This window comes from Littorina saxatilis, linkage group LG6, assembly GCF_037325665.1.
Source record: "Littorina saxatilis isolate snail1 linkage group LG6, US_GU_Lsax_2.0, whole genome shotgun sequence".
In the NCBI taxonomy this organism is placed as follows: Eukaryota; Metazoa; Mollusca; class Gastropoda; order Littorinimorpha; family Littorinidae; genus Littorina; species Littorina saxatilis.
In genome coordinates this window covers 54,738,562-54,758,953 of record NC_090250.1, presented here as the reverse complement: position 1 = coordinate 54,758,953, position 20,392 = coordinate 54,738,562, and the positions used below count along the sequence as shown (strand labels likewise).

The 20,392-nt window shown below is 44.0% G+C and overlaps 1 protein-coding gene across 1 annotated transcript in view; it reads left to right on the top strand.

Moving 5' to 3' along the window:
- The window catches only part of LOC138969549 (protocadherin Fat 1-like), a gene marked incomplete in the record, with an annotated part of 182,665 nt that overhangs the window by 137,209 nt on the left and 25,064 nt on the right, over positions 1-20,392 (top strand). Inside the window, 14 exon segments of the mRNA XM_070342375.1 lie at positions 407-1,482; positions 2,301-2,460; positions 3,248-3,484; positions 3,932-4,080; positions 5,251-5,488; positions 5,749-5,963; positions 6,493-6,630; positions 9,729-9,872; positions 12,006-12,023; positions 16,342-16,509; positions 16,963-17,322; positions 17,807-18,118; positions 18,435-18,645; positions 20,037-20,198. Coding sequence (XP_070198476.1) covers positions 407-1,482; positions 2,301-2,460; positions 3,248-3,484; positions 3,932-4,080; positions 5,251-5,488; positions 5,749-5,963; positions 6,493-6,630; positions 9,729-9,872; positions 12,006-12,023; positions 16,342-16,509; positions 16,963-17,322; positions 17,807-18,118; positions 18,435-18,645; positions 20,037-20,198 — 3,588 coding nt within the window.

Genomic DNA, 20,392 nt, shown 5'->3' with positions numbered 1-20,392 from the left:
ATCAACACGCTGGAATGCAGGCGTTAGATGGACATTACAGGAAGCGACTGAAGCTAACAGTCTGAGCGGATATATCCGTTCCTGGGAGACAATGAGTTAAGACCTCCAAAACTGGAGGGGAGTTAAGAGAGTTTAGGGAGTTAAGAGAGTTTAGGGAGTTTAGAGAGTTTAGGGAGTTTAGAGAGTTTAGGGAATTTAGAGAGTTTAGGGAGTTTAGAGAGTTTAGGGAGTTTAGGGAGTTTAGAGAGGCTATGAGCAGAACATCTGAGAAAGAAGGGTCTTAAAAAGGAGGAAGTCTCACATTGGAGTGTCTTAAAAGGGAGGTTCCACTGTGCAAAGTTCAAGATGCAGCACACTTTTCACCGCTGTGTGTACTGGTGTTGACTGGTGTATTCTGGTGTTGCAGTGAACAAGGTGTACCAGTTCTTTGTGCGGGCGAGAGACGGCGGCAACCCACCGCTGGAGAACCACGTTCCCGTGGAGATCCTGGTGATGGGTGCCACGGACACCCCCCCTTCCTTCCCCAACGCTCAGCGCTCCTTCTTCATCCAGGAGGACCAGCCTGCAGGGGGGGTCATCGCCACAGTGCGCGCCGAGAGTAAGCTCCCCTTGAAGTACTTCATCGTGGCGGGCATGACCAACAGCAGCAACAACCCGGCTTTCTTCTCCATCGACGACTACGGCCAGATTCGAATCCTGCGACCGTTGGACAGGGAGATCACTCCGTCATACTCTCTGGCTATCAAGGCCCGGACGGAGACATCGCCTCCCCTGGCGGCTCACATGGACGTGTACATTCAGCTGCGTGACATCAACGACAATTTCCCGCACTTTGAGTCAAGCCCTTACCTAGCCACGGTGGTGGAGAACACGGAGGTTGGCACGGAACTCATCCAGGTCAAGGCCACGGACGCCGACCTTCCTCGAAAGCTGGAGTACTCGTTCGGCCCCGACATGGAGGACATGGCCAACATCTTCGCGGTCAACAGCCAGACGGGCTGGGTCAGCCTGCTGTCGCCCCTGGACAGAGAGCGGAGGGCAGAGTACAACCTCACCCTGGCCGTCACCGACAGCGACGATGACAACAGGATCAACGGGAGAGGCGTGCGACTCACCTCCTTCACCAACGTCATCGTCACGGTAACGGACCACAACGACAACGCCCCGCAGTTTGACAGGAAGGAGTTCTCCACCGCAGTCGACGAGGGGGCGCTGCCCGGCACCGTTATCCTGGCCTTGACCTCTGAGGACCGCGACACAGGGGTCAACGCTGATGTGACGTACTATATCGTGCGCGGCGACCCCCTGGGTCAGTTCCAGATCCACTCCACGGGAGAGCTGTTCGTCAGCCAGGCACTGGACCGTGAAGTGAGCGGTCTGTACCGCCTGCAGGTGGCCGCCACCGACGGGGGCTTTGTGACCTACACCAAGGTCATGGTCACAGTGCTGGATGACAATGACAATGCACCCCAGTGTCTGCATGTGAGTCTTGGTTTCTTTACGCCCCCATGTGAGTCTTGGTTTCTTTACGCCCCCATGTGAGTCTTGGTTTCTTTACACCCCCATGTGAGTCTTGGTTTCTTTACGCCCCCATGTGAGTCTTGGTTTCTTTACACCCCCGTGTGAGTCTTGGTTTCTTTACGCCCCCATGTGAGTCTTGGTTTCTTTACGCCCCCATGTGAGTCTTGGTTTCTTTACGCCCCCATGTAATACTTGGTGCTTTGGAGAGGCTAGGTGCTTGGCCTGTTTAAAAGGGAGGGAGTGTTAAATTGGGCGGTCTTTTAAATGTGTTGGTAGGGTAGTGCCACAAACTGTCTCTTCATCTGTGGTGCATTTGTTAACTTGAAGCTTAGCCAGATATTGGAAAGGATGTGAATTTTCAGCTAAGTGAAGTCAGAATTTGTTACCGGGTGAAGTCAAAACAAAATATCTTTGAACCTGTTCAGAATGAGTTCGTTGTCATCTTTTGGTCTTAAAGTGTAGTCGGCTTAATTAAAAGTACGTTAAGATTAGTGTTATTACGGTCTGCAGCCGTGAAGCTATGTTGGCCGTGTCAGAACTCTTAAGTTATACCACTGCTTTGTGTCTCTTAGTGAATTTGACGCTTTTTCTTCTCAATTTGTGATAAAGCGGATTTCAGTGTGGATGCATATGTATTTGTCTGTTGAAGAGTGAGCTAAATTTGTCCACTCGTTATGTTTGCCAGAAAGGTCTAATTATTTGACCATTGTAGGGATGGTAACAAAATTTTTTTTTAAAAACAACCATGTGATTTGACCTTTGCTGACCTGCTGTTTCAGCCATTCGTGGACGTGATTGAGAACGAGGACGTGAAGACGGGCAAACCCATCGCTCACATCCAGGCGGAGGACAGGGACAAAACGGCCACGGTCAACGCTCGCATCCACTACCGGCTCGCCGGGGAGGGCGCAGAAAAGTTCATGCTGGAACCAGAATCAGGTAGGCTTGACGCCGTCCGTAGAATCCTGCATGTAATCTTTGCTTGGAGCTTTATTTTGGGACAAAATGGTGACTTTGAAGCTGAATCAGGTACGCATGACGCCGTCCGTAGAATCCTGCATGTAATCTTTGCTTGGAGCTTTATTTTGGGACAAAATGGTGACTTTGAAGCTGAATCAGGTACGCATGACGCCGTCCATCCATAGAATCCTGCTGTGATGACCAAAGGGAAGTAAGGGCTCTAAATGCACACGACGTGTAATAGACTAAGTGAGAGTTATTCAGAACCATTCTCCTGCCACCTGAGAGAATAACAAGCATTGAACTGAACAAGCGACTTTCATCCTCTTAGAATCCAGCATGTGTAGTCTTTGCTTGGAGTTTTTGTTTTGGCACAAAACTGTGACTTTGGAAGGAAGGTTTTCTGTAAGTAAATGCCGCTTTGAAAATTGTGTAATCTTCACTCTTTTTTTGTTAAAAATGTTTAACAAAATTTGATTTTGTGAACCAGTTGTAAAAAAGGCGGTTTTGTATAGATTTTCTCACAAAGAGATGTTCAATTCACAATGACAGTAAGGACACTTGTCAGAAGGTTTGCTTTTCTACACGGAAAAAAAAAAGAAGAAAATTAAAATGTGTGTGAGTTGAATATGCATTATGACGGTTATCTGTCAAATCTGTAACTGTTGTTAATTAATATCCCACCTTGTTGATTTTAAAAGGTGTGTTATGCACAGCTAGCTGTTGTTATTACATGTATGATGTTACACCTTGTTGATTTTAACAGGTGTGTTACGCACGGCTATGATGCTGGACCGAGAAACGCAGCAAGAGTACAAGCTGGTTGCCACGGCAACAGATGGCGGAGGTCTGTCGTGTGTCACAGAGATTCGCATCTTCCTGCGTGACGTCAACGACAACCCCCCGGAGTTCACCGGCAGCTTCCGCGACACACTCACGGTGCAGGAGGACGCACGTGTCAACACGCTTCTGACGCGTGTAACAACCGTCGACAGAGACACAGGTCAGATATTTCACTTTAGTGACGGTAGTTAGAAAAGCTGTCAGTGCATCAACATTTTTACCCGATCTTTTAAAACCTAGAGAGACTCTGGATCAACTTTGTGAGAGCATTGGTAAGGTTAATTCTTTGATACACATACGTTTGTGGGAGAATTTTTGTTTTGAAGAGCCCATCAGGTGCTTAAAAAAGGTCCAACTGTGTTTTAAAACTCTTGTCAGTGAAAATGAAACATGTAATGTGGTAGTGTAGCTCCGGACATTCAAAGCCTGTTAGAGCAAAGTTTTCACAACACAAGTTTTCAGTTTTTTTATTTTGATATTATAAAATTTGTGACAGTTTTAAAGTTATGGTGAAACTTTCAGCACTGTGTGTGTCATCTAAGAGCTATGTTAGTGAGTGATCGGCTTTCCCAACTTCCCTGCTACATGTTAATTCTGTGTGGTGCAGGCATCAACCGCAACACGGGCTACGAGTTGGTGGAGACGTCACCCCGGGTGTTCAGCATCCACCCCAAGAGCGGCATCATCAGTCTGGTGGGCACTCTGGACCGCGAGGAGCACCCCGAGTATAACGTCACCGTCATCGCCTATAACGAGGTAACCATAGTTACAATAACCAGACTATAATGTGACTGTCATTGCCTATAACGAGGTAACCATAGTTTTGAATGGTTTGGATAAATGTGAAACTGATCTGTCATAAAATAAATCCAAAAACAAAGAGACTGCAAACGTTTCAAATTTCAGAATCTAAAAACAACAAAGGTAAGTTGTTGGAAGGTTTCTTATTTCAGGGCCTAGCATTGTAAGCCGTTCGGCGTACTTTACGCCGAAATAACATCTCCAGTACGCGGAACTCGATTTGGTGTACGCCGAAATGCAAAAACCTGTTATTCCCAAATGGTAAACCCAAACAGTCCCAGCTTTCGTTTTGTGCGCCGTTCGGTTCAATTCTCATTCGGTTTGACAGTTTGTTTGAGCACGCACTTCCTCTGGCATCGCGCGAGCATGCTTTGTGCCGGTGTTTTGTGGCTCTAGACTTGAAATAATGTCTCGAAGCGACATTGTTGAACGTGGTCAGCCATTCAGTGACAAAGAATCCAGGTATTCCTGGAAGTGGGAATGGCACTTTTAGGCCAAATAACACAAGATTGTCAGTTTTCTTGTTTTCTGTCTGTGTTTTGCTTGTTGGTGAAGGCATAATTTAGTTGCTCAATCTTCTTTGGGGGGGGTCATTTTAGGTAAAAAAAAATCTCCCAAAAATCTCCCAGACCCCCGCCTTTGTAAGCTGAACTCACTTTTTCCAATGCTAGGCCCTGTTATTGACAACCAATAAGTTAAAATTCACAGATATTTCGACCCAGCAGTCTTTTAAGTGCACAGACAAACAAATACTAATTAAACAGAAAAAGACTTATCTGGCAAAAAGGGCAGCCGCTTGCAGAGAAGACACAGGATACATATGATCTGTCATAGTAAACTTGTAGAGGTTTCTTTTCTTAGCATTGAAATATAAAAAGAAAAAAATGAACCTGTGTGATTTTAGAGCTGCACATATTTAGTTTTTTTTTTATACGTGTTAGACCTAGGCCCTAAACGTATGTTGTGTTTTTTGTTATTTACTTTTTGGCCGTAAGAAAATCAGATATTCTTTTCTTCTAAATATTGCAAACTGCAAATCAGAAAAAGTGAAACATCATCTTTCGCAATACAGAACAACTGACTTTACAAGGAGTAATTAATAACCAATATAAGTTTCGTCTCCAGATCTCGCGAGAGTTGTCTGCCACTGCCACGCTGAGAGTGGTGGTCCTTGACGTGAACGACAACCCGCCAACGTTCGAGCGCACCAGCTACTACACGGCGGTCAGTGAGGAGGCCAAGGTGGGCAGCACGGTGGTCAGGGTTCGAGCCTCAAGTCTCGACATCGGGGCCAACGCTGCCATCACCTACACCATCGCCGCCGGCAACCAGCAGGGCAAGTTCATCATCGGCAGCAACGATGGTGAGTTGGACACTTTTGATTTGGCAGCCATTATGGTCTTACTTCAGTGGACCCCCCATTGAAGACCTCAAAGTCTTAAAGTCTTAAAGTCTTAAAGTCTTAAAGTCGGGGTACATTTTTTACTGAATATATGAACAAAAAGTCAGAAAACAGGGTCTTTAATGGGAGTCTTAAACGGGGGTTAAGTGTGTACCCACTATATATGAATGGAAAAGTTTGCTCAGGATTCAACTAAAAAAACTCTTATCTGTCTCTCTCAGGTGTGCTGAAGGTGGCTGAACCGCTGGACCACGAGCTGTCGCGCGAGTATTTTCTGACCATCCTTGCGCGCGACCACGGCTCTCCGCCCCTCAGCAACACGGCCATCGTCAGTATCAACATCACGGACGTCAACGACAACCCCCCGCGCTTCAGCCAGGACACGTACTCTGTCACACTCAATGAGCTGCAGCTAGATGGAACGGAAGTCTTCACGGTATGTGTGTGTCTCTGTCTCTGTGTCTGTGTGTGTCTGTGTGTCTGTATGTCTGTGTCTGTCTGTCTGTGTGTGTATGTGTGTGTCTGTGTCTGCCTGTGTCTTTGTTTGTTGTTGTGTATTTGTGAGTGTGTCTGTGTGTGTCGTGTGTATTGTCGTGTGTGTGTATGTGTGTGTGTATCTGTCTCTCTGTCTGTCTGTCTGTCTGTCTGTCTGTCTGCCTGTCTGTCCAGGTTTGTGAAGGAGAGAAGGAGAGCATGTGTGTTGGTGTGCAGCACTGAAAGGCTACAGGGATTTCAGCTCTCAATGACCACCAAGCTTTCCATCTCTTCCTACCTCCTTTTTTATCATGAGAAATATGTGTTTATTAATTTGGTCTTTTTCTTCCGTTCTTCCCTACATGCAAGTGAAGGCCACGGACACTGACAATGATCACCAAGTTTCAGGTCTCTTTGTACCTCTTTTTGGATCATCAGAAATACATGTATGTGTTTTTTCATTTTTTTGTCTTTCCTTTTTTCTCGTGCAGGTGAAGGCCACGGACGCTGACAGTTACGCCAACTCTGTCATCACCTACAGCATCATCGACGGCAACACGCACGGCAACTTCCTCATCGGTCCCCAGGATGGCGTCATTCAGATTGCGTCTCCGCTCGACAGGGAGTCGGTCAGTTTTTTGAGTCACTTGAGAAAATGTGACTCTATGTAATCGGTCAGTGTTAGTCTGTCCGGCCGGCCGGCCGTCCGGCCGGCCGTCCGGCCGGCCGTCCGTAGACACCACCTTAACGTTGGACTTTTCTCGGAAACTATCAAAGCGATCGGGCTCATATTTTGTTTAGTCGTGACATCCAATGACCTCTACACTTTAACGATGGTTTCGTTGACCTTTGACCTTTTTCAAGGTCACAGGTCAGCGTCAAAGGAAAAATTAGACATTTTATATCTTTGACAAAGTTCATCGGATGTGATTGAAACTTTGTAGGATTATTCTTTACATCAAAGTATTTACATCTGTAGCCTTTTACGAACGTTATCAGAAAAACAAGGGAGATAACTAGCCTTTTCTGTTCGGCAACACACAACTTAACGTTGGGCTTTTCTCGGAAACTATAAAAGTGACCGGGCTCAAATTTTATGTGAACGTGACTCCCAGTGACCTCTACACTTTGACGTTTGCTTTGGTGACCTTTGACCTTTTTCAAGGTCACAGGTATGTCTTGAATTCTTCAGGTATGCATTGTGTTGTGAATAGCAATTTCTTCCTGTCCATCTGATGCCTCATATAATATTCAGAACTGCGAAAGTGACTCGATCGAGCGTTTGCTCTTCTTGTTTATTTTTTAATGAAGTTGTAAATAAATGTGCAGTGTACGCTGTTTTTCTTGTACTAAAGTTACAAATATATTTGCCGTTTGCACACTTTTACTTGTGCTAAAGTTGTCAATATATTAGCAGTTTGCACACTTTTTCTTAAAGTTGCAAATGTATTTGAGGTTTACACACTTTCTCTTGTACTGAAGTTGCAAATGTATTTGCAGTTTGCACACTTTTTCTTAAAGTTGCAAATGTATTTGCAGTTTGCACTTTTTCTTAAAGTTGCAAATGTGTTTGCAGTTTGCACACTTTTTCTTGTACAGCAGTCCCTCTCATGAACGGACACCCTTGGGCCATAGCAAAACTGTCCGTACATTGCAGGTGTCCGTTCACGGGAGGGGTGACCACACACCCCCTCCCCCATACACTCACACAGAAACACACTTACAAAGTAACAACAGGATTGAGTTTATGCTAATCACTTCTTGTGGCTACTAAACAATAACAATAAACTCCTAATACTTCTTTAAACTTTCTGTAAAAATGATTTGTATGAAAAGTGTTGAAAAGAAGAGATAAAATAAATCCTCAAGGCAGTGAACACACTCATCATGCACTGACATACGAAAGCAGCCACACAAACACAGCACAGAGGAGCGTGTGCAGATGCTTTACAAGAATAAGCTTGAAAACCAGTTTGAATAAATAGCAGCAGATAAAGCTGCATGTCATAATCATGTAATTTATTTTCTTCTTGTCTGGCTTTATTGACTGCATGCCGATCATGTGGCATGGCAGTGACTTTTCACTCTTCAGTCGGAAATACACTGTACATAACACAGCTAGCTCCCACTCTCCATCACTAATGCCTACCCCAAGCCGTGACAACTGATGCTTGGAAATTGTGTGGAAGAGTACACCTCTCTATTTTTCTCCAATGCTCTTCCTGCTGACATGCAGTGACACCGGACACCCCACAGAGTTTAGCCAGCTACCCCTCCACCCCCCCCCCCCCCCTCTCCCTCTCTCACTCCCTCTAGCCATGTACTGTTTGGGGCTGTGCCAAGAGAGGCCAGCTGCACTGTTCACTCAGAGCAAAACCAGTTGACTGTGTGTTTGACAAAGCAAGACAACTGAAGGGTTCACAGATTAGGCAATCGACTCACTGGTCAATGAAAGAGGTTACACACATATCCACACGATGCTGAGAACTGTGGCCGGTTTTTCATTCTCTTTCGCTCAGGACCTTCATCGACTGTGGTTTCTGTTGTTTACGTCCAACAGACAAGAATAAAGAGCACAGTGCAGTTTCATGTTGGCATCTTCGTAGGTACTCCACTCCTGACCAAAACTACTCCCCCCCCCCCCCCCCCCCCCCCCCCCTCCTGATGCTGATGGGTACACGTGCACTCAAGTTATCAGTGACTGTCATCACGCCATTGCGGCTGTGATCTTTGTACCAAGAGCCGGACTGCTCTGTTATCGATTTTTTTGTGGTGAAAATTTGACATGGTCTGTCCGTACATTGGAGGTATGACCTGCTGTTGGGACCGAAAATGAGTGTCCGTGTCCACGTTTTGCAGGTGTCCGTTTAAGGGGGGGCAAATATAGAAGGAAAACACTCCGTGCCGAGCAAATGTGTCCGTACATGTCAGGTGTCCGCTCACGCCGGGGGCCGTACATTGCAGGGACTGCTGTATGTACTAAAGTTGCAAATATATTTGCAGTTTACACTGGGTTTTTCTATAAAGTTGTAAATGAATTTGTAGTTTACATACTTTTTCTTGTACTGAAGTTGTAAATTATATTTGCAGTTTACACTGTTTTCCTTGTACTGAAGTTGTAAATGATATTTGCAGTTTACACTGTTTTCCTTGTACTGAAGTTGTAAATATGCGTGAGGTGAGAGCAACATTCTTGGTGGGGCTGGTGCTTGTTTTCATGAGGAAGAAGACAAAAGCAGGTGTAGCTAGGAAAGGGGAAGAGTTACAGGGGGATTCCAGGACAGTATCCCCCTGAAACTCTCTCTTCTCAAAGAGAAATTAGAGGAAAAGCAACGAAAGAAAAGAAGGAATTTTTCATTGTACAAAAGTAGAGAAATCAAACAAATGAGGGTAGACACGAGAAAGGAAAAGATGTCAGTTTTTCATCCTAAGTCAGGAGAGTTGTCACACAGAAATTAGAGTAAATTAAAGCAACAAAATAAAAGAATGGAGTTTTACATTCTTGGACAGTAGAGCGGCCATCAAATAGAAATTGGAGTAGACACAAGAAAAGAAAAGATGTCAGTTTTTTATTCTACGTCAGGAGAGTTGTCAAACAGAACTCAGAACTTTATTACGAAAGGATAAAGGTTTTAGGCTTAGCCTAATCTTCCAACCTGTCCTTTGAACATAAGCAGAAATGAGAGTAGAAGCAAAGAAGTCATGTTTTCAATTCTATCGTCTTGAGGTGGAGAGGTTTGCGCTGACGGTGCAGGCTCGGGACTCCGGCAGCCCCATGCTGTACAGCACGGCCGTTGTCAGTGTGGCGGTGGAGGACGCTAATGACAATCCCCCCCTCTTCACCCACACCAACTACACTGCACAGGTCCAGGTAGGATGAACGCTCACAGCCTTCGTAGTCACACTGTTACACATCTTTTTATTTTAACTTAGCACTGTCATTGATTTGACAGTAAGATACATGTTGATTCTGGTAGTAGGGCCAACACTCCAAGCATTTATAATTGCTCTTTTACACATCTTTTTGTTTTAACTTAGCTCTGTCATTGATTTGACTGTATTAGATACAGGTAGCTCTGTCATTGATTTGACTGTATTAGATACAGGTAGCTCTGTCATTGATTTGACTGTATTAGATACAGGTAGCTCTGTCATTGATTTGACTGTATTAGATACAGGTAGCCCTGTCATTGATTTGACTGTATTAGATACAGGTAGCTCTGTCATTGATTTGACTGTATTAGATACAGGTAGCTCTGTCATTGATTTGACTGTATTAGATACAGGTAGCTCTGTCATTGATTTGACTGTATTAGATACAGGTAGCTCTGTCATTGATTTGACTGTATTAGATACAGGTAGCTCTGTCATTGATTTGACTGTATTAGATACAGGTAGCTCTGTCATTGATTTGACTGTATTAGATACAGGTAGCTCTGTCATTGATTTGACTGTATTAGATACAGGTAGCTCTGTCATTGATTTGACTGTATTAGATACAGGTAGCTCTGTCATTGATTTGACTGTATTAGATACAGGTAGCTCTGTCATTGATTTGACTGTATTAGATACAGTGGAACCCCCCTTTTAAGACCTCCAAAAATCTGAGAAAATCGGGTCTTAAAAAGGAGGGAGTCTTAAAGTGGGGGTTAGTTTACAGAGGTTTAGAACAGAAGATCTGAGAAATGAAGGTCTTAAAAAGGAGGGAGTCTTAAATTTGGGGGGTATTAAAAGGGAGGTTTCACTGTAAATTTTGTAACTATAAGATATGTATTGATTTTGCTAGTAGGAGCAACACTCCGAGCATTTTATGTGTGCTCTTTTATACATCTTTTTGTTTTAACTTAGTGACTAATTTGTACCGTCAGATGTGTATCGATTCTGCTAGCGGGTGACGGTTGTAGACTGTAGGTAGCTGGGTTCATGTATTTGCTGATATTTTTGTCTTTCCGTATGAACATAAAAAAGAGTTGTGTGTATCTGTGATGTCTGTGAGAGAGAGAGAGAGAGCCCAGTTAGCTAGATGGCATCATATGTCTATGAGAGAGAGAGAGAGCCCAGTTAGCTAGATGGCATCATATGTCTATGAGAGAGAGAGAGAGCCCAGTTAGCTAGATGGAATCATATGTCTATGAGAGAGAGAGAGAGCCCAGTTAGCTAGATGGCATCATGTCTATGCGTACATCGTGCCTTAGAGAGATGCAGGTATTTTTGGTGAAGGTATGTTTGTAGGAGTCCCTAGTGAGCTAGCCGTTTTTACTAGCACAAGCTAGTCTTGGCGCAAGGTAGTCTGGACAGTTTGTTTTTTAAATCAATTTGCAGCCAACAGAACTTTTCCTAGCTTAGCAAAGGCCTTTATTGTGTGTGCGTCTGTCTGTATGGCTAAAATGTCTTAAAATGCCTGTCTGGCTGTCTGTCTTTCTGTCCGTCTGTCTGTCTACCTATCTTTCTGTCTGTCCGTCCGTCTGTCTGTCTACCTATCTTTCTGTCTGTCCGTCTGTCTGTCTACCTATCTTTCTGTCTGTCTGTCTGTCTACCTATCTTTCTGTCTGTCCGTCTGTCTGTCTACCTATCTTTCTGTCTGTCCGTCTGTCTGTCTACCTATCTTTCTGTCTGTCCGTCTGTCTGTCTACCTATCTTTCTGTCTGTCCGTCTGTCTGTCTACCTATCTTTCTGTCTGTCCGTCTGTCTGTCTACTTATCTTTCTGTCTGTTCGTCTGTCTGTCTACCTATCTTTCTGTCTGTCTGTCTGTTTACGTGCCTGACTGTTAAGGACAGTTCAGAGTGTATACAAAGAATTGACCAAATTAAGTCAGTCTGTAAGCGTCTGATATGTGCATGTGTCTTGGATCAAGGGTTATCTGTTCTGAACGAAGGGAATGAGAACTTGCAGCAAGTATGCTCTGCCCATATTCTTGAAAAATTGAAAATGGAAGTGTGAGGTGTGCGCACGGACAATCATAGCTTTGTGTGAAAACTCTGTGCTACTTTGTCTCTTGCCCAGCGCCTTGTCTTTACGGAAGTGAGTATGGATGATGGAATGCCCAAACTAACGGTAAACTCACTGCGATTCTTGATGCATTTTAAAGTGGCATGCAAACCTAGCATTCTGTTTTTTCTTTTTCTTTCTTTCTGTACAGGCTAGACAGTTTTTGTGTTTCTGTACATGTGTGCCCGGCCTTGAGTTTTCTTGTTTTCTTTTAATAACATTTTTGTCTTGAATGCGGCATTAATTGTGGAAGTGTAATATATTACTTTGATTTTCATTCTGCACGGCAGGTCTACCTCGGTAGTGTGTATATGATCTCACCACCCTCTTCATTTCCCTTCAAAAGTTTTGTGTGATTTTTATTTCCCGCATTTTTCTGCTTAAGTATATCCAATATAGTATCCAAATGTAAACGTAATGGCAAAAATTATGGTCAGTCAGCAAAACTGTGTTCTGGCGCCCTTTTCATTGACACACACAAAATTGTATGTCAAGGTTGAATGCATTTGACTCTTGTGGTGTGATGATAACTTTCAGATGGTCAAATTGAAAAGAGAGCTTATTAACCTCCCACCATGTGGTTTTAGGCCAAAAAAAAAAATAGGTCTGTTTACGGTAACATAGGCCAAAAAAATAGGGTCGGTAGGTCGGGATGTTTGTTTTTTTTTTGTTGTTTTTTTTCCAAAAAAAACATTTTTACGTAAATTTTTTTTTCTTTTTTTTTTTTTCCCCAAATGCCAAAAAGTCTAGGGTCGCGCAAAAAAATAGGATCGGTCAGGTTACCGTAAACAGACTTTTTTTGGGGCGGGGGCCTTAGTATCCCCCTTTTTTGCATAAAAGAAAACATGAGAGATGGGGTAATACCACTGATCTGAAAACAATGGATAGTGCACAGCCAATGAAACAGCGTAACCAGAGTGCCGCCATCTTACTGCACCGTACCACACTGACAAATAGGTCAAAGGGAAATAATCGTAGTTTTGAGAGTTGACAGCAGTCTTCTTTCGCTGTATCGAACGGTGTCCCAAGATGGCAGATCCGGTGGCGTCAATGTTTTGATAGCCAATAAAAAGGGACGCGCTATCCATATATTTTTAGATCAGTGGGTAATACCTAGTTGTAGCAATTGCAGGCATGCACAGTTTGAATTGACAATGTGAATCAGAAAATTAGTTAATTAAACTAACCCCCTCCCGTTCTCAAAACTGAATTGGATTGCGGTGTTTCTATGCACTTGGAGACCTTCTCAACATGTTTTGCTACAATCATTGTTGGTCGATTCTCATCCTCCTTCTAAAATAAAGTTGTCATCATCATCATCACCACCACCTCATAGTAATACACGGGCTGTATACACTTTACATTAACTCCAGTTTACACAGATTGGTCTTTTCTTACTCTGTCTGGGACAGTTTTTAGTCACCTTGATTGTCAATTCAGGATTAGCTTTTTGGTCTGCTTCCTTTTTTTTTTTTTTTTTTTTTTTTGCGGCACACATTAATCTTCTCTTTAACTGGAGAAATGATTATTTTTGTTGTTATTGTTTTTTCCAATATTTGTGTGGACATTCAGTGACCAGTGTGCTTTCTATCTTTTTAATGGAGTCCTTCTTGAGTTTGAACTTAATTAAAGGCATGGATTGATGATGAATGGACTTGAACTTTCAAATAACATTTTCAAGAGAAACTGTAGTGAATTCTTGATAACTGCCATGCAGCATCCAAGGTGCTTTGGTAAGACTTTATTCATTAAGACAGTACAGAGACACAGAGAGACAAACACAGAGACACAAACACACACACATAGGCTTTCTGGAGGTTTGGGCTAACACACTTTTTTCCACATTAATTGCACAAATAAAATTAATGGACGTGTATGCCTGCGGGTACTGTGGGTATATTTGAAGTAATTGTTTTTTAGCTCATGGATCCAATTGATCTTTTTGTTTGACGATGCATTAATTCATGTATGACACACAGTGCAAAACACAAAAAACATGTGGAGCTTCATCATGAAGAATAGTGCGGCACGATTTGTTCTTCTTTGTCGATACAGGCTCACTCACAAGCATTTTTCTCTGCTTCAGTCTAACCTAGAACTGACTGACTTCTAACGTGTTTGCCAATACATGTATATAATAACACACCAAGATAAATAACAGTGTGTGCTTCGAAGGTGACATGCATACAGACTGAAGCATTTAGCAGGCCTGGCATGACTCTGTGAGACAATAAAGAGCATGTTCGTTCAGCCTGAAAGGCATGAGTTTCTGTGAGATGACTAAGACCAATTAAGAGCATGTTCGGTCAGCCTGAAAGGCATGAGTTTCTGTGAGATGACTAAGACCAATTAAGAGCATGTTCGGTCAGCCTGAAAGGCATGAGTTTCTGTGATATGACTAAGACCAATTAAGAGCATGTTCGTTCAGCCAGAAAGGCATGAGTTTCTGTGAGATGACCAAGAATAAATAAATTAGATTACCAGAGTCAAGCATGCTTGTTACATATATTTTACATATATTTTAGGCATGTCTGTACTACTTTCAGTAAGCACTTATAATAGACATACATTTTTTGTAATGAAATCATTGTTTAGATGCAGTATCACGCAAGTATGTTAGTTTCCCAGAACCTGTTAAATGTGGATGTCTTTGGGTTACTTAATTCCTGTTACTGTTCATGAGTCATCTTAAGCTAGCTTTTCTGTCTAGTTTATTTCCATGCCATCCATTTTAGATGTGCTTTGAATCTGTAAAAAGCATTCCCTATAAGCAATTGTGCCCAACAAACCATTGCTGTTGATTCTATCACAGAATGCTTGTTAAAGAATGTGTCACTGTCATTCTGCACATCAACGTTTACCATGTAATGCTGCTTTAGGTATTGTAGCTGCTGTCAGCTGTCTGTTTGTCCCATCTTGTTGCAGGATGATGTAGTACTGAGATGTTTGAAGTAAAGATGGTGTCTATATGTGACATCCGCAATCCTCATCCCAACACGTGTAGCACACTTGTCAGTCAAACTAAATGCAGCTTGTTGGTTGTGTTTGTTTTTGTTTGTTTTGGTTGGGTTTTTTTCTAATTCAATATAACTTGTTCTTGTTGTCTTTATGGCGACTGGAATGGCATCTGACAGTTCAATGGGATGCTGGATGGAGATTTGCCGGGAGCTCCCAAATAGTGTCTTCAAATTGAACGCAGTTTCATTTTTCAACTTCTTGTTTTCCGATGTCCACCAAAGTCACAGCTAGTGCAGATCTGTAAACTTTTGTTGTATTTATGGTTTTTTTTTAATGATATTACCTGCCTTAGATCAGAAGAAAAGCACACAGAGGGATTGGAAGACACGTGCAGGCTTTGTCAATGTGTTATGAAGGTTGAAAACACATTTTGGAAGCCATAGAACAAAGGGTGGCTGCTTCTAATGCTTCATCCAAGTTCTCCATCCTTGCTCCCCTGTTCACAGGCCTCAAGTTCACAAAGTACAGTGGTCCCTCCCATGGGCTATTGTAAATCTGTCCCCACGTTGCAGGTGGCCTCTCATGGGAAGGAATCATGTTTCTTCCCTCCTTAGCCCCCTCTCCCCAGCGTCTCGGTGCTTGCCACTGTACCTATAGTTTTCAAACTGTCCCCACGTTGCAGGTGGCCTCTCCTGGGAGGGAATCATCTTTCCCCCCTCCTTAGCCCCCTCTCCCCAGCGTCTCGGTGCTTTCCGCTGTACCTATAGTTTTCAAACTGTCCCCACATTGCAGGTGGCCTCTCATGGGAGGGAATCATGTTCCCCCCCCCTCCTAGCCCCCTCTCCCCAGCGTCTCGGTGCTTTCCGCTGTACCTATAGTTTTCAAACTGTCCCCACATTGCAGGTGGCCTCTCATGGGAGGGAATCATGTTTCCCCCCTCCTTAGCCCCCTCTCCCCAGCGTCTCGGTGCTTGCCGCTGTACCTATAGTTTTCAAACTGCTTTGAATAAGGCTCAAAGGGGTCCAATGAACAGCTTTGCAAACACATTGAAACACACATGCACACACACACACACCCTCACACCCCCCCCCATCCATGCAACAAGTGTGCATCATTTGCTTGCACTGTTTTCAGGAGGGCCGTAGGACAGGGATAGAGATCATGAAGTTCACCGTCACTGACCTTGACACGCCTGACAATGCCCCCCCCCCCCCCCCCACCCATGCAACAAGTCTGCATCATTTGCTTGCACTGTTTTCAGGAGGGCCGTAGGACAGGGATAGAGATCATGAAGTTCACCGTCACTGACCTTGACACGCCTGACAATGCCCCCCCCCCCCCCCCCCCCCCACCCATGCAACAAGTCTGCATCATTTGCTTGCACTGTTTTCAGGAGGGCCGTAGGACAGGGATAGAGATCATGAAGTTCACTGTCACTGACCTTGACACGCCTGACAATGCCGCGCCCTTCACCTTTGACATTGTGGCCGGTAACTACGACGGAGAGTTTCACGTCGACAGCAACGGTGTTCTCTTCACAGCGGGCAAGCTTTCCAAACAGGTGAACAGCTTTCTTTTTTTAAACAAACAGGTGAACTGCATCTTTTTGATGGAACAGCGGCTCACTCATGTATGCCGTTGAGATAGTTTGTTCATATGACAAGTTAACAAATGACTGTAGGCGATTCCTCATGCTTTAGATACACTGTAAAGAACATTGTGCCATCCAATTCACAATGACACAGCTGCTGGAGGTTAAAAAACACTTCTTGAAAAGTTTGAATTTGCCAAGGGAGGTGTTTGCTTTACATGATTCTTTTCTTTAATTGGTTTGATAGATACATTTTATTTTGGAATTACATGGACAGTACTATGTTTCATTCATAAGGATACTTTTGTTTGTGAGCGAGATGGATACCTTTCTTGAGTTCCTCAGTGTATTTTTTTTGTTTTTGTTCTTTTAATCTTAAAAGTACTACAAACTAATGCCAACATTTTGTTTTCATCCAATCAGGTGAAGGAGCAGTATCAGCTGACGGTGCGTGTGATTGACAGCGGCACCCCTCCCCTCCACTCCGACACTCGCGTCACGGTCCACGTGGTGGACGACAGCGTCTACCCGCCAGAGGTGCGCAACCTCTCCATCCACATCAGTTCATGCATGGATGCTTTCCCTGGCGGGGTCATAGGTCAGATGGAGGCCAGGGACCGTGACCCCTACGACACCCTGTCGTTCAACATCGTGTCACCCAACCGACACCTGTTTGATGTTCACCGTGACGACGGTCGTCTGATTGCCCTGACTGGATTGGATGAGGGAGAATACACGGTCAACATCAGTGTCACCGACCAGAAGTTCACACGTTTCGGCCGGGTAAGTCGATCTATGAAGAAGTGGAGGAATTAATATCTTAATTATGTTTCAGTATGTATCACTGATCAAACATTAGTAACATTTGAATACATTTGTAAGGATTTTTTTTTTATGGTTGGATGCAAGTTTCTGAAAAAAAGACTTTCAACCCGTGCTCTTCTGAATTCCTTATTTTACAAGTGGTTTACTCATTAGCACAAAATACATCACCATGTCTTCTTTCTCACAAAGATGGTTTTTTTCTTTTTTCTTTTTTTCTTTTACAAGTTTAACAATTTATATCGGGTTGTTGCTCATCTGCTTTATATTGCAAATGATTCTATTAATCAATATCTATATGTACCAAAGAGTGCAGCTTTTACCTTTTGTTGAGGTCTTCGGCTTTCATAGCAACTGTCTCTGTGTGTCCACAGGTGCTTGTGACGGTGGTGTGTATTTCACGTAGGTCTGAACATAACAACTGTCTCTCTGTGTGTGTCCACAGGTGCTTGTGACAGTGGTGTGCATCTCCCAGGAAATGGTGGACAACGCAGTGACCGTCCAGTTCTCCAACATGATCCCCGAGCAGTTCTACGCCAGCTATCGCCGCGACTTCCAGCAGGTGGTCAAGGACAACCTTAACGTCCGGCTCAACGACGTCGAGATCATCAACGTCCAACCCTCCGCCCACACCATTCAGGCCAGCAACAACAACAACCGCGACAAGCGCAGCACGCCTGACAACGACCTTGACGTTCTCTTCGCTGTCCGCAAGTCCCTCGATCGCTTCTTCAATCGCAAGTCACTGAAACGCAAGGTACAGAATGAACCCACAAAAATGTAACCCACAAAATGTCCAACCCACAACAATGTAACCCACAAAAATACAACCCATGAAAACACTGATAAATTCTAGATCTGATGACCGAATTACTTCATATTTGGTGTACATTAACTTCAACGTATGTGTGACCAGTCAACTGAATTTGATGCTCTTTCGGATAAAACAAAAGCTGCATTCGGGGATCGACTCAGCTGTACAGTTTGAGGTTTGACATTGAGCTTTATAAATGTTTTTTCGAACAGAAGTTAAACACAGAATTTTAAGTTACCATTATGATGTGTGTTTTCAGGTTCAGAAGTTCTCAGACGAGATAGAGATTCAGCTGGGAGTGCGAGTGCTGCGTGTGTTCAGCGACGTGTGCACCAAGTCGACGTGCGAGACGGGAACATGTGTGGGCAGCGTTGAGTTTGATGACAGCAATCTGGTGCCTGTGGTGGTCAACGGGGAGAGCTTCGTGTCCGCCAGACACTTCTACACACACACCTGTGTCTGCATGGAAGGTGAGTGTTGTTGTGCCTGTGGTGGTCAAAGGAGGGAGAGGGGCGGGGAAATAGCTCAGTCGGTATCAGCGCTGGCTTCAAAACTATTTGTCGCTATAGGTGTGGGTTCGATCCCCACCTTTGGTGAGGGATTTATTTCCCAGAGTCAACTTTGTGGAGACTCTCCTCGATGTCGGAACACCCCATGTCCATGTGATAGAGTACCCAAGTTCACAGCGAAAGTCTCAGGGCTTGGAAAAAAGGAATACATACATGCAGCAAAACATTTAAACATTAAATTGGGTAGCATGGTACTGTATGGCAGCTCGCTTTCCCCAGTGAGAAAGCAGCACGAATCTCCATGACCTGACAGGACTATAGACCATCTTATCCTTACATTATCCTTTGTGTCCGCCAGACACTTCTACACACACGCGTGTCTGCATGGAAGGCAAGGGACTGTTGTGTCACATACTGAATGCGTGTGTGCCGAAGAAGGAAGTGTCATTATCTGAATGTCGGTAGAAAACTGCACAGCGTGGACACAATATGACATGTCAGTCTCATGAAAATTGGGGCTTCTATGATTTTGCAGAAAAGTGCCAAAGTGCACAGCGTGGACAAAATATGACATGTCAGTCTCATGAAAATTGGGGCTTCTATGATTTTGCAGAAAAGTGCCAAAGTGCACAGCGTGGACACAATATGACATGTCAGTCTCATGAAAATTGGGGCTTCTATGATTTTGCAGAAAAGTGCCAAAGTGCACAGCGTGGACACAATATGACATGTCAGTCTCATGAAAATTGGGGCTTCTATGATTTTGCAGAAAAATGCCAAAGTGCACAGCGTGGACACAATATGACATGTCAGTCTCATGAAAATTGGGGCTTCTATGATTTTGCAGAAAAGTGCCAAAGTGCACAGCGTGGACACAATATGACATGTCAGTCTCATGAAAATTGGGGCTTCTATGATTTTGCAGAAAAGTGCCAAAGTGCACAGCGTGGACACAATATGACATGTCAGTCTCATGAAAATTGGGGCTTCTATGATTTTGCAGAAAAGTGCCAGGCAGCGCAGTGCAGCTCGACATAATGTCAGTCTTACAAGAAAAGGTGTATCAATGTGTTCGCAAAAAAGTAACAAGCAGCTCAGTGTAAATTGAAATAATTAACATGTCACTATAATGAAAAGAGTGGTTAACGATGTGTGTTCTCATGAAAAGAGTGGTTATCGATGTGTGTTCTCAAGAAAAGAGTCTGTTGTCTATGTGTGTTCTCAAGAAAAGAGTCTGTTGTCTATGTGTGTTCTCAAGAAAAGAGTCTGTTGTCTATGTGTGTTGTCTATGTGTGTTGTCTATGTGTGTTGTCTATGTGTGTTGTCTATGTGTGTTGTCTATGTGTGTGCAGAAAAGTGCCAGGCAGCACAGTGTGGTGACACGACGTGTCGGGCATATGAAGTGTGTGGGCGTGACGTGTTTGGCGACGCCACGTGTCAGTGTCCTGAAGGTCGCAACGGAGTGCAGTGTCAGAACGTCATCCCGCTCTGTACCGGCAGCAAGTGTCCCGTTGGTCAGTCATTTTCTTCACATCATCAATTTTTACGTTCATGCAGCAGAACCCCCCTTTTAAGACCCCCCACGACGGGCGCAGTGGCCTAGCGGATAAGACATTGGTCTACTAATCGGAAGGTCGTGAGTTCAAATCCCGGCCGCTGCCGCCCAGTGGGTTAAGGGTGGAGATTTTTCCAATCTCCCAGGTCAACT